The sequence below is a fragment of the Electrophorus electricus genome, chromosome 4 (genome assembly GCF_041902795.1).
Source record: "Electrophorus electricus isolate QZ-2024a chromosome 4, ASM4190279v1, whole genome shotgun sequence".
Classification (NCBI taxonomy): Eukaryota; Metazoa; Chordata; class Actinopteri; order Gymnotiformes; family Gymnotidae; genus Electrophorus; species Electrophorus electricus.
The window spans coordinates 22,878,928-22,893,646 of NC_137500.1; the positions used below are offsets into that span (position 1 = coordinate 22,878,928).

General features: G+C 44.1%; 1 protein-coding gene across 4 annotated transcripts in view; it reads right to left on the bottom strand.

The window, feature by feature from the left end:
- Positions 1–6,700: 6,700 nt before the first annotated feature.
- trappc9 (trafficking protein particle complex subunit 9) overlaps positions 6,701–14,719 on the bottom strand; it is a 202,612-nt gene continuing 194,593 nt past the window's right edge. For 3 of the 4 annotated variants that reach the window (XM_035521889.2, XM_081712791.1, XM_035521888.2), the window contains 2 exons: positions 8,338–8,561; positions 6,701–7,528 (listed from right to left, as the gene is read on the bottom strand). In XM_035521889.2, coding sequence (XP_035377782.1) covers positions 7,349–7,528; positions 8,338–8,561 — 404 coding nt within the window. In that variant the 3' untranslated portion in view covers positions 6,701–7,348. Of the gene's footprint in view, positions 7,529–8,337; positions 8,562–14,719 lie in introns of those variants that run through there. The other variant, XM_081712792.1, reaches the window with a different exon arrangement.

The window sequence follows — 14,719 nt, forward strand, 5'->3', positions numbered from 1 at the left end:
ACAGTCACCGTGGGATTAGTGAACAAGCAAACGCAACAGGCATCTACGGAGGCATCTACTGAGTCTAATTCTAGCAGTGCAAACAAAGTCCCAGTAAAGCGAGGTTTCATTCGACATGCTTAGCTCTCACTGCTACAGTACAGCTCATCCAGTGTGTGGCAGCAAGAAATGTCTGCATCGGTGGAATCTCCAACTCCTTGAGCTTTGCGAACTGGTCAGTGTTGCAGACTGTTCAAGAAGCCATTGGGAATTAATGAACAAAACAGCAGTCATGTTTTTGAACTTTCTCCAGGTTTTGGCAGAACTTGGCTGTCCTCGGACAGAGATGTAGGTGCATTAGGAATTAGCTTTAAAACACAGGAGTTAGTATTAATGTGCAAGATATGCACTCAACAAATAGCTGTGGCCTACGAGGATTTACATCGGGATTTGTGGCATTTAACATACTTCTCTCGAAGTGAGACCTCACACTGGCACAGACTGGCTCCAGATCGCTTGAAGCTCTGAATCAGTGTTACCGTCTGGTGTAACCCACTGTCTGGTCCTCTAAACTAATTTTAGCATGGAGTGGCTATCTTGGAACAGGGCAGGGTAACTTAGCAACTACTTCAAAGAGGAAAGTGGCTGAATCTCATCAGACATGGTTTCAGTGTCACTTAACGCAGAGGTTTCTACTGTTGCCACACATTCAGATAGCTAAATTCTTCATAAATGTTAGCCCAGTGTTCTCTCTAGAAACAGAGCAGTGCTGAAAAAGGGACAGGAAACCTTGACAGATGGAGAATAAGCTTCTTTTTTTTTTTAGCTGGTCCTGATTAGCAGAAGTGAACAGGATGATTTAAAAAGAGTGGTGTGCAGTTATTACTCATTCGTCTGAGCCTTCCAGGTTGTGAGAAACAGCTGGTTTGTCGGGTGAACCCCAAACAAGAACCGCTACCTTCACAGATATTGAACGTCCCAAAAAGCGTGACTGGGGAAGAAACAAAAAAGCTCCCACACGAAGGTTCAAATTAGAATTTACAGCCACATGGACCATCCTCCAAGAGCGTCCCAGAACGAATCAGAGGTGGCATTAAAAGCTTAATGAAATTAAAGCACTCCTGTAGTTCCCCCCCGCCTTTCTTCTTGTGTAAAATGTGTTTAGGTATCTTCTCTCCAATTACTTATGGAAGGTTGGCACCACATAATACCTTTAGAGCAGGATGAAAATTAGAGTCAAACCAGAGTCTTCTAAAGCACGCTGGCGCTGCGTCATGAAAACAACCGAGTGTGTCGGAGAGCCGAAGCTGCTGGGTGCAGAATAGCAACCTTCGTCACTGACCTTTTTTGGGTTGGTTGGTTGGTTGGATAACTGTGTACATTTATAAACTTAAGATATTTCTGTCTTCAGAGAGAGAGAGAGTGAGTGAGTGAGAGAAAGGCAGAGAGTGCGGAAGCAGGAGGGGGAGCCATAAGAGACGATCAGCGGGAGCTCGACAGAGGGCCAGACTCCATGGAGCGGTACACGTCTGCCCTGAGGAGAGTGCACGCGGTCACCTGCTGGCATACCGTTGTCAAGGAGACGCCCTGTCATAGTCGCCACTCAAATCCAAGACAAACCCTGTGTTCTTTGGACCAGGAAGGACGACATGGAGAGAGGAACCCACACGCCGAGTTACACACACGTTACACACAGTGCTCACATACCCACTCAAACACACAACGCACACACTCTTTCTCGCCGATAGCCCACCCCCCCACCCCACATACACCCTACCTGGAACGTGGCATCTTCACACACACATTCAGCATAATGACTCACACATTATGACACACACAGCTTCCAGACCACAAGCATTTACACACAGACACACAGTTTACAGTGTATATTGAGCATAATCTTGTCCCTCAGCTCCCCTGCTAAGCGCTAAATCTCTTAACACTCCCAGCAATAGCACACCCACTTCACAGTCCACACAAGTCCACTGAATGAAGCCTTTTTCTGCTAAGTGTGGCAGGGGGGGGGGTGAAAAAGGAGGACACCCTGAACGGAAGAAATAAACCAAGAGCGCAAAAGCAAGTAATCCATCGCTAAAGGCTATGAGCCATGTATTCTGAAGTGTCCCTATCTCTCTCTCAAGATAGTAGCTGACTCAGGAAGACCTACTGTATATCAGCATGAGAGAGAGAGAGAGAGAGAGAGAGAGAGAGAGAGAGAGAGAGAGAGAGAGAAGCTCTGGAGTATTTCTATGATTGTTGAGTGTATATCCTGAGTGTATTAGCTTAGGAATGCTGTTGCTTCTCAGGCCAGGCAGTGGTGAAGCAAATACATTTTTGAGTCCCTTAAGGTGGGTGAATTGGGTAGGAGACAACTAAGGAGCCTTAGTTCCTACAGCCCAGTCACTGAGCTTCAAAACAACTCTTACATAGCTCTCCAAACCATTGCAGAAAAAACTTAACTTTTTAACTGCATTGAGTTAATGAACTTCAACTAGTAATTTAAGAAAACAATCATTTTAAAGGAGCCCAGATGCACACTTAAAAAAAAAAATTAAGTAGCAAATCATTTTTCTACAGTGTAAAACAGAGGTACTAATTAAGTATTTTTACTTAAATAAATGGCTATCAGGGGTACAGGCCTGAAGCCACTGCCCTGCAGTGTCATCTTTTTTTACAGTCTCCAAGTGGTGCAGAGACCCCTGGGCTTTGGAGTTAGAGCCAACATGTTCTCTAGTTGGAAACATAACCATACAAATGCTTTACACCAATACAACTATAGTTACACTTGAGGTCTATGCATTTATAACTCCATATATCCATATATGCCTCCATCCAGCCATCCAAATAAATATAGAAATAAATAGATAAATAAACAAACAAACAAATAAATAAATACAGTCCCCTCCACAATTATTGCCACCCCTGGGAAAGATAAGTAAAGATAAGTAAAAAGACTTATAAGAAATTCACCAAAGGGTGAATTATCTTAATTACTGAAAAAAATGAGAAAGATGCAACCTTTAAGGAAATTTATTCTAAGAAAAAAAAAAATCCCTCATCATAAAATAATGAGTAAATAACATGTGCCACAATTATTGGCATCCACACATTTAATACTTTGTACAACCTCCCTTTGCTAATAAAACAGCACTTAGTCTTCGCCCGTAACATCTCAGAATGCTGGAGAACCCAGGATACAGAGCAGGGAGTTTGAGACTGTTCCTCTACCCAGAATCTCTCCAGAACGTACAGGGTCCTCTCATGTCCTCTCCTCTTTAACTCACCCTACAGCTTTTCTGTGGGGTTCAGATCAGTTTGATTTTGTGTTCATTAACCATTTCTGTGTTGATCTGGACGTCTGTTCTGTGTCATTGTCCTGATCCACTGATGACCGATTCGTTAGTTTCTTAGCAAAGGCAGAACAATTTTGATTTAAAGTGTCCCGGTCTTTCATGGAGGCCATGATTCCGTTTGTCACACTTCCAGTTGATTGGAACTTTTTAATTATTGCCCCAACTGGCATTTCAGAGAAGTAGCTATTTTTACAGCCATTCCGACTTATGCAGGTCAACACACTTTCCCTTTGAATTCTGTGTTCTCCTGTATTTCCCATGTTGAAGAATGAATAAGAAAATGTGTCACCTCATATATGCACCCCAGTTCAACATGGATTACTGCTTGAAAGTTCCTAGACACTCTGATCAACTCTGATTTAAAAGGTGAAATATAAATGTTACATGTTAAATGTTACAGCTATATGTTGCTTCTACAAACATGTAGGAGTGTCAGTAATTGTGGTACTTGTGCTTTTGTTAAAAATAATTATTTTTTAAAGATTTTTTTCCTCAGGATAAATGTACTTCAATTAAAGTTTGGATCGTTTAAATTTTGTCAGTGTGAGATTTAGCTAATTCACCAAAAGGTGAATCAATAATAACCCTTTTTACTCATCTTTGCTAGGGTGCCAATAATTGGATTGGATTGTCTTGTCTGGTTTTATATAAGTCCCTGTATCTATAACTCTCTCTCTCTCTCTCTCTATATATATATATATATATATATATATATATATATATATATATATATATATATATATATATCTGCAACTATCTCTATAACTATATATAGAGCTGCAACTACACCAGCACAGAATTGTGCCTTGTAGTTACACCCACAGCTGTAGACACAGCTATATTTGAGGTCCATGGTGCCGTAACAGACAAAAGTAAATGGAATGTACAAAAAATAAAAAGTCCTGTCAGAATATGGTGTACGGTGTGCAAATGCTCACCAGGCTTTGAGAGAAGGTGATGTGTTAGCAGCATGGCTGGCAGTATGGGGACGGACGGGAATACAAATGGGAGTACGGGAATAGGAGTAGGGGGATAACAGAATGGATGGGAGTATAGCGACAGAAGAAGGGGGATGAAAGTATGGGGCTGGGACTATTATTATTATCGGATAATACAAGGCTCAGTGGTGTGAGGGTGTGCCGTTTACACAGCACAGTGGGAGTTTTTCTCTGGGAAGGGGACTTGGTCCTTTATAGCATTTAAAACTGGAGGACAAATGAGTGTTCTGCTCCTTCTCTTAACATTTAGCGTTTCATGAAAAGAGGGAGAGAGTGTGTTTGAGCGTCTGATGAGTCTCACAGAGATTGTACCTCTTGTCCAGACAGCAAACATCAAAGGTAACAGCAGGAAGCCTGCAATATAATCTCATTCAAGCCCAAATGAAATAAATGTCTCACACACACCCATCATACAGAAACACAAAAGACAGGTTGCTGAACTACCAAAATGACTATTTGCTGGCCATGTCTGAGGACTTCAGTCATTAGTGAAGACTAGTAATTATAAAAGTTACAGTGCCATTAAGTATGATGCGATTCATTAGGCTTAAATCACAGCTGTTAAGGCTGAAAAAGAGAGAGAGGGAAAGAGAGAGAGAACAGCTTGGAAATTCTACTTTTATCCTCTTAGACCTACTGAGTATGAGGTCATATCTGAGTTTTCCACTGAATTCAATTAATATTCTACAGAAAACTCATATCCCAAAATGCCCTTGGGCAACGCAGACCCCTAACTCGACTGTTCTGTAGCTGTGCTACTTATTTGCTTTGCTGATCTGTCTAATTAAAAGCAATGACGATACTGAAAACTGATTAAAGGACAAATCCTTCAGCTCAGCCTTTATCAAACAGATGACAAGTGTTCCGCTGAGCAGAGGGGAGACAGACAAATGAGGCACATGTTCCCCCGAACCACTCCCCCTTTGGTTGGCAAATTTCAAATTAGTTCAACTCAATTCTGTAGGCCTATCAGTAAGGCGTAAGAGCTGGTCATAGACCAATGAGATTTGAGTGATCCATAGAAACAGCCCTGATTAACCTATCGGAGAGCCTGGTGGGAGGACCCCTCCCCCCACGTTTGTTTGACTGTCACCCACCTTCCTTTATGACGTGTGTGCGCATGCATGTCATCAGTATTCGCCGTTTAAATGCAACTTTTAAGCACCTCAGTGCAGTTTTATATTATTTAATTCTCATTTCTTCATTTATGCTTAATTTATTCTTTAAACACTTAATTGGATTTTATGCACTTTATATTCTTCATATTTCTATTAGTTATATTCATTTTAATTCAGGTTGTGTCTTTACTTTAATTTCCTTTAAATTAACTTTAGTTCATTCTAACCTTATTTTAATAAATTGTATTTGTAAGGTTGTATTTAGTTTTTGCCAAAGACCTTCTCGAGGTGAAGTCTGACGTGAAGCTGCTGTGCACGAAAAGTGCTACACAAACCAACTTGCCTTGCCTTGCACAGACAAGCATTTACCTGCATACCTATCCAAATAAATCATGAAATATAAAACTGAGCTAGACTTCATGTGTGCATTTGTTCAGGACCAGTCATACTGATGAGACTAAAATGACCTTAACTCAAAGTTCAGACTGATGTAACGAAACCTAACATTACGTAGGTGACTTGTCATCTTCGCCAACAGATGCATTCTGATCGGCGCTCCCCCCAGTTCACCTGACACTGAACTGACCACCACAGAAACGCCAAAACTCATGTAGCCAAAGAAGTCAAATGGGACACATTGTTACTGTACTCACAGTCGATATAAGATGTACGCTAAAGCTCAAAACCTTTCAGTTCCAAGAAAACGATGACCGTCAGCACCATTAGCAAAGAACCTGCCACATTCTTATAGCCGAATTCTAGACTCAAACATTCTAAAAACAATCTGTAAAATATTTATGATAAACAAACCTAATGGTTTGAGAACAACTTTAAAGTAGTGTCATATAATTTTTTATGACATCATAAGCTTCAGTAAGCGCATCTTTAAAAAAAAGCTCTCTGCAATGTTCAGCTCTTTAAAAATATATTTTTTAAAACACCTGTGTTTGTGTTCGCAGTGCTGTGCAGTGTGTAATGAGCACATCACAGGGTGACCCAAGATGGTACACAATGATCAGTGTGGAACAAACATTAAAATAAAGAGTGTTACTTTTTCCTGTTTGCATTGAATAACCCTAATATATGCTAGAATACAGGTGTGTGTGTGTGTGTGTGTGTGTGTGTGTGTGTGTATGTGGAGGGTTAAAAGGACCAATGTCAGGATGACAACACTGTCCACCATACTGGGGCATCACTGAAGAAGGTTCTGAAATAAGAAAAGATACAGTGAACAAACAAAAAGGGACCTTGGAAAGATTCTTTGTGATATATTTGTGATTTATAATTCATGATTTACAATAACACCCATCAGTCAAATATATATGATACACCATCAACAAAGTTCAAAAGAAGGAACAGGGAGACCCATGACTTCACAACAAACCCCTCAGTCCTAATGAGATTAACACACAAACATATCGCAATGCAGATTTCATATTTACATGCCTACCAAAAGCTCTTCCGTAACACTGACATCACTGTGCACTCCACTGAGTGGAAACCTCTAATGGAGAAGCTCTGGGTCTTGTATCTAAACTATGTGTGCTATATGGTGTAGATGCTAAGAGCTGCAGCTGGCCCCAATTGAGATGGGACCTCTGACTTTCAGTGAGCATACCCTTCACCCCGATCCCCATCCCTCGGCCTTTCAGGTAAGCACTACTCTTGCTTCTTAATATTTTAAGTTTCAAAGGAAAATCCCACTCTGTTGACATTTCTTTATAGCTGATGCAGAATGCTACTTAAAAATTCCTGACTGTCAAACTTTTCAATCAAATACAATACATGGATTTTATGTTACAGGACATCTGGAGAGACAACCCAGAATCGCAGAAAGTTAGATCTCATCCTCATAAAGCAAGTCTCAGTCAGTCCTGAGTGGGCTTAGCCCAGCCAAGGTTCAGGCAGCCGCTTCGATGGGGTCCTGGGCTCGGACATGAATGCTGGGCAGGCTGAAGCACGCGGCCGGGAGATCCTGCTGTCCTGCGCTGTCGCCCTGGAACTTGATGCTCAGGTAGAAATCGCCCGTGTAGAGGAAGAGCAAAGCCCCAACACAGACAGACTTCCCTGCTGGGCTCACCTGGGGAGATGTACACACGTACCCACACACACACCCCCACACACCTTGGTCATGAGATCAGAGCAGTACGCCAAGAGAAGCCACCAGGGGGCCTTTCTCGTTTCCAACTTCACCTAGCTCAGAGCAGAGTCCTCCGAGATAGAGCTCATGTAGGTAAGTTACAGCTGGGCAGCACACAGCTTAATGCAGAATCCGCCATAACAGTGGTGGAGAGGCCCCAAGGCCTGAACCCCCAGCAGGGCCTAAATGTCAGTATTAGTAGCTATTGGCACCTGGCGGCCACCGGAGTGCCTACTTCACTGGGCCCCTGGTTCAGTTCTTTAAGGTCCTGATAATGAACTAACTGTTTATAGTGCAATGCAGTCACCCTCCAAGTCTGAGGTCATCTCTCCCTCTCATAGAGCAGAAGACAAAGGGCTTCAGTGGTAAAAGCCAAAATCAGATCATTTACATCTGGACAACATGCAAATTAAATCAGTGCAATCCTACGCTAATCTGGACGATTTGAAAAGAAAGATTTGGGGAAAAGTCAATATTACACAAAATTTGCAGTATATTCAAATTTAGTTGAAAAACGAAGACATTTGTTTGGCTAATTTTTGCTTCTTTAGCTGGTTAGCGATACACCTAAAGATGTGAGATTAACGTAGCAAACAAGTAACGCAAGGTCATGACCAGCAATCAGCATAACGCCGCTGCACACAAAACATGTCTCAGCTAGTCGACCACATTTGCAGCACATGAAAAATGGTTTCAAAAGCCTTTGCTTTGGAGTCCGGGTGTCAGAGGAGTGCATGCACGCTCCATACCGAGTCGATATAGAAGGTGTTGGAACCAATGAAGGTGACTGCGTCCTGGAGCTCATAGTTCTGGACTCCGTTCTGGTAGTCCTGGAAGGGCACCACGGTCAGAGAGAAAGGGCCAACAGAACCCTTGCTGCGATTGGTCAGCTTAACCTCCAATGCCACGGCGTCACCGACCCTGCAGTCGGCAACCACGTCACAGTCGCATGCGTGGCCATTTACCAGAACATCTGGAAGAAAGAAAACAAGGGTGGGAAGGGAGGTACAGACTTTACAATAACTCCGTTAAATTCTTTATGAACATTTATGTTAACTTATTTAACACTAATGTGAGCGACACCCCAATAAATCACTGCTGAACTGCACTGGACTGGGAGTTGAGTTTAGTATGAATCTGATGGCAATGTCAGTTTTGGAATTCGAGCACAAAGCTCGTCACACTTCAACATGTCAAGTGAATTGATCTTTCAGCATATCTCAGCTACATGCACACAAGATAAAAAATCTAAAATAATCTGTGCATTGGATAATATAAATTGACTGGACAAGCATACAACCAATTCACCTCCTTTTATTTTTATTGCTCTCTCTCACACACACACACCCCCACACCCCCCCCCCCCCACACACACACACCCCACACCCACACACACACACCCACACACACACCCACACCTGCTTGTCTGGGTTCATGCTGAGCTCATCTCTTGTTTTGTGTCTCTCTCAGCCTGCAGGCTGATCTGTCACATAAGCCCTGTCCTCAGAGAGCAGCCTGCTGGGAAATGAAGTCCCTTAGGGCCTATGTTAATGACACAGAAATGACAGCCTGCCCCAGAGGACTGTAACTCACTACAGCAAGAGTCACATAAAACCAGAAATCGCACCTAATCCTGCCCTCTCGCTTATGTAGTAAGTCAAGCTAGCTTTCACTGATACCACGGCAGAGAAAGTACTATATAATTGGAAGTATTAGACTAAATATTTAATACACAAAGCACCATCAAATGTTTTTGGTAGTCCTGTGGTCTGAAGACCTAACCAGAAACAGACATTAGGGATTTAGTCTCAAATAATATATCTTACTGTTGCCTCCATGTTTCGGTAGTAACCCAGTCTGTTGTACGGATATTAACTCATAATTGTCTGCAGTAAATCGTTTGCGAAAAGAACATTTACTGAATTAATACATTTAAATACTCCAAAGTACAAGAACAAATAGCTGTCATAATGCTGATAGCATATCGTCATAAATTCCCATTCGAGGTCCGCAGAAACAGTGAGAGTTCTAAAGCCGAACGGCATAACACACACCCTGCAGGTTCACTTTGATTCAGTCCTGTTTTCGCAGCATGTGTTTAAATATGCACTGTCACAAAATAGCTTTACTGAAATCCAGGGAAACTAATCCATTTAGTGTTTTTACTCGATCCAGACCACCTGGTTATATCATGAAGGACCTTAAGATTGACAAAAAAAACAGGAAGAGTGAGGGGGGGGAGGAAGAGAGAGAGAAAGAGACAGACAGGGAGGGAGGGATGGAGAGGTGGATGTGTTGAAAGAGTTGAATGAAAACTGCTCAGTGAGCATCAGACCCCAAGCTGCTCATGACAGATGTTCTGTGGCACAGATCTGAGGCTGAAATAGATTCCTCCAGTCTGTCTGTGCATAAATCAGTCTGTCCGTATATTAATCAGTCAACCTGCCACTTTACAATAAGATTCAACAGACAGCTGAAGACACCAGGCATAGATCATCCATCTCAATTCAACCTGTAACATCACCTTCTTAGTTCAACCCATAATGTCTAACTCTCAGCTCAACCTGTAAAATCACCTTCTCATCTCAACCCATGTGATATTCTCAGGTCAACCTGTAATATCATCTCAGCTCAACATGTAATGTCAAACTCTCAGCTCAACCTGTAACATCACCTTCTCAGTTAAACCCGTAATGTCAAACTCTCAGGTCAACCTGTAACATCATCTGCTCAGCTCAATCCATGTCATCACTCTCAGCTCAACTCACAACCCTCCTGGCTCAACCTGTCACATCATACAATGGCAAAGATTTTTTTTTTATATCCAGTGTCCGATACTGATGTATCACAAAATGTGCTTCTAAATGTTTTAAGTGAAGATCCAGAACATTGATGTTGACATTTGAAGAACACTGCAGTTATTTTTTTCTCAGTAAATACCAGCTGTAGTAGTGTGTACACACACACACACACACACACACACACACACACACACACACACACACACACACACAGTATAACCCTTCACTTAAGCATTTGTGTTTATGCACACACGCACGGAGCAAAAACCACCACTTATATACCCCACCTCACCCTGCACAGACACATACTTCTACATGGCTGGTACAGCTCGCGCTAATGTGACACTTTGCAAAGCGGATATATTTAGTTTTTCACAGGCCTGTTGCTAAGAGATATGCAATCAAAATGTACATCAGGTTCAATGAAACTGGAAAGCTCTATTTCTGCAGTTCTATTTCTAATTCTACAAAAATAGACTGAATGATGGAAAAACAAAGGAAGTTTTGCAAATGCTTTTGCTTTGGCATGTGTCTGCGCAAGAGCACACAGTGCCAGGTTCCCATCAGTGTCGTCAGACTGGCGCTTGACAGCAGCCGAGACCCGGAAGTGTGCGGGCCGCCAGTGCCGTGTTCCTTGCCCAGCCGCAGCCGGCATGGGGACGCCGCCCGTCCCCACTAGCCACATCCCAACCAACTGTGCCTGTGGAGGGCACATGGCACAGCTGGGATTTGAACCCAAACCGCAGGTGTAGGGCTAGGCGCCGCTCTTCTGTCCACGCCCTAAGGGTGTTCTCGCGTCTACATGTAGCCTACCCGCTCCGCAGAAAATATGCTCCGCTGCGCAGGTATGGGGACGGCCTGCCGCTGTTGGCATTAACGGGGGAGATATTCTGCAAAAGCCTCGACAGTGCAAGCAAGGGAAAGTGTGGTGAACAAGCTGACACTAGGGGTCAGTGTGTGGTATGAGCAGAGCATGACCTCGGAGTTTACTTAGTAGTGCTGCAAGCACCTTCTCCCTGCTTACTATGAGTAATGTAAACTCCCACATACTGAATGAGGGGTGTGTGTGTGTGTGTATGACTATATCTCAGCATGTATTAGCCAATCTTTATGTATTTAGCCTGGCTTCAATCTGTGTGTGTGAGTGTGCATGAGTGCCTGTGCATGTGTGTGTTCGTGTGTGTGGGGAATATGGGGTAACAGAGCTCCTCAGGGTGAAATACACTTAAATGAAGGGCAGCACACAGAGGGGAAAAAACTCTAACACGACTTAAACCACAGTGAGACATATTAGAGCTTTGTGCGTGTGCATGGGTGCAGGAGAAAGTGAGAACAAAGAGGGAGAACAACGAGAACAAGAAAATGAGCAAGAGAGACAGCGAGAGCGAGAGCGAGACAGACAGATAGTGAAGAAAAGAACTAGAGAGACCTGTGTGAGCCCATCTATAACTGTGAAATGAGAATGTGTGCCTGGGGGGGGGGTGTGTGTACACTGTCCCCAGGGTTTAAGTAAACACACCTTTGTCTTTCTGTCCCTCTCTCGCTAACGGATCTCGGCACGGTTGCTGGTGGTGGGCACTAATATGAACCCATGATGTTCACACACCTGAAGGAACAAGTGTCTTCTGGATGACACAGCCACTGCAGCCACGCCTCCCACCAGCTGCTGAGTAGCACAGCCTGCCCTAGATCCCGCCCTACATCCCTAGAGCCCGCCCTAGATCCCACAGCCCTCCCTAGATCCCTACAGCCCGCCCTACATCCCTAGATCCCGCCCTAGATCCCACAGCCCTCCCTAGATCCCGCCCTAGATCCCTAGAGCCCGCCCTAGATCCCACAGCCCTCCCTAGATCCCTACAGCCCGCCCTACATCCCTAGATCCCGCCCTAGATCCCACAGCCCTCCCTAGATCCCGCCCTAGATCCCTAGAGCCCGCCCTAGATCCCACAGCCCTCCCTAGATCCCTAGAGCCCGCCCTAGATCCCACAGCCCTCCCTAGATCCCTAGAGCCCGCCCTAGATCCCACAGCCCACCCTAGATCCCGCCGTACATCCCTAGAGCCCACCCTAGATCCCTAGAGCCCGCCCTAGATCCCACAGCCCTCCCTAGATCCCTAGAGCCCGCCCTAGATCCCTAAAGCCCGCCCTAGATCCCACAGCCAGCCCTAGATCCCGCCCTACATCCCTACAGCCCGCCCTAGATCCCACAGCCCGCCCTAGATCCCGCCCTACATCCCTAGAGCCCGCCCTAGATCCCACAGCCCACCCTAGATCCCACAGCCCGCCCTAGATCCCGCCCTACATCCCTACAGCCCGCCCTAGATCCCACAGCCCGCCCTAGATCCCGCCCTAGATCCCTAGAGCCCGCCCTAGATCCCTAGAGCCCGCCCTAGATCTCACAGCCCGCCCTAGATCCCACAGCCCGCCCTAGATCCGACCCTACATCCCATAGCCCGCCCTAGATCCCACCCTACATCCCTACAGCCCGCCCTAGATCCCACAGCCCGCCCTAGATCCCACCCTAGATCCCGCCCTACATCCCTACAGCCCACCCTACATCCCTACAGCCCGCCCTAGAGCCTGCAGGTGGCCCAGAGCCTAGGAGCCACAACACTGTCCTCATTCTGCCCACAAAAGGCTAGAAACACCATTTTCTTGAGCATTCTTGTCCTGAGCTTTGTATTAAGCCCTGTGTTTTCAAAGCTCAGTAAAAACGTTTAGAGAACACCAATCCTGGAGACAAGACTCATCCCGGAGATGCTGCAGCAGCAAGAGACTTCTCCTGGCCTTACTGTGTTTTTTAGTATGCTACTATTACATGCTTCAAATAATCATTCCCATTTCATCAATGAAAAGCTTCACTAACAGGCACTACATTCTAGAGCACAACACTGGAAGATGTCATTCTTAAACATGGGTAGCAAATCCAGTTCTTGAAGCCGCTCCAGGTTCTCTCTCTGTTCCATCTCCCAGCACATCTTGGCTAGATAATGAAGAGCTCAGCAGCCTATAATTTCCTGGTTCACAAGGTATAAGGATTGAGGAGTAGCTCAACTGAAAACTGAATTGAATTACTGAGCTTCTTAAACTGCTATTACTGTAGCTACATTAAAAAAGGAAACTATGGTGGATCCAGTAGGATTTATACCAGAATCATTCCAAGACTTGACTCTGGGCTAATAACTGGACTGCTGTTGCTTTCACTGATTCAATTACTGATTGACTGATTCATTCATTCGTGTCTTAACCTAGAGAGTCTTGTAATTCAAATAAAAGCTGTGTATTTATTTTAAACTCCCTTCTTTCTTTGTGGTACAGGTACGGCCAAGAGAGCCCGAGGACGCGCCAGCGATCTATTACACACACGAGCACAGACTCACGTGCCCTTCGACTAGTGGCTAGCAGCCTGATTTGGAACACAGAAAGGCCTGCCCCTTTCCCTGTTCCCTCATCCGCCTTTCCAGCAGCTGTGCTCAGTAGCTGCTTTAAAAGAGAGAGAGGAATTCTCACATCTCTGCATGCACAAAGGGGTCTGGTATCACAGCACAAGTTAAACGTGCAGAATGAACAAACGAACAAACGAACGAATGAACTCACACGAGCGAGCAAATGAATCGAGTGCTACTGTATGGTATGATTGTAGAATGTAGACACCGAACAACAAAAGATTTCTGCTGTGAGACATGCAAGTTGAAAAGTGACTGAATAAATAATGGAATGAACAAAGGTAGTCGTAGTGAATAAATCACACACACACACACACACACACACACGCACGCATGTGCACACACATGAAAGCGCACAAAACGACCAGCGGGAAAACAAATACATATTTTGTATCCCCTGGCAATAGACAGAATAACTCTATCGGGGGAAACAAGGGGAAATAAAAGCAGGGTGACTCAATCCAAGCTAAGCTGTCTGGTATAACTAAAATCACTTTATTCTCATACTCTGGCTTGGTGTAGATGCACAGAATAACAATTACTATATGCTATCTATACCTATATATACCTATATATATATACACACACACACATATATATATATATATATATATATATATATATATATATATATATATATATATATATATATATATATATATATATATATATGCGAAAAAAGAGAGCATTCTTCACAAAACATTCAACAGACATCTCATCTTGAGCCAAAACTCCAGAAGAATTGAGAATGCCGGTTGACCCTGAGTCAAAGCAATGCTTAGAAATGTACATCTAAATTTCAAGTTTGAATCTCAGTCCTGCCATGTGATGCCTGTTGCCCTGAGGGTCGCGAAAGCACAATGTACACCAATGCTGATCTCCTGT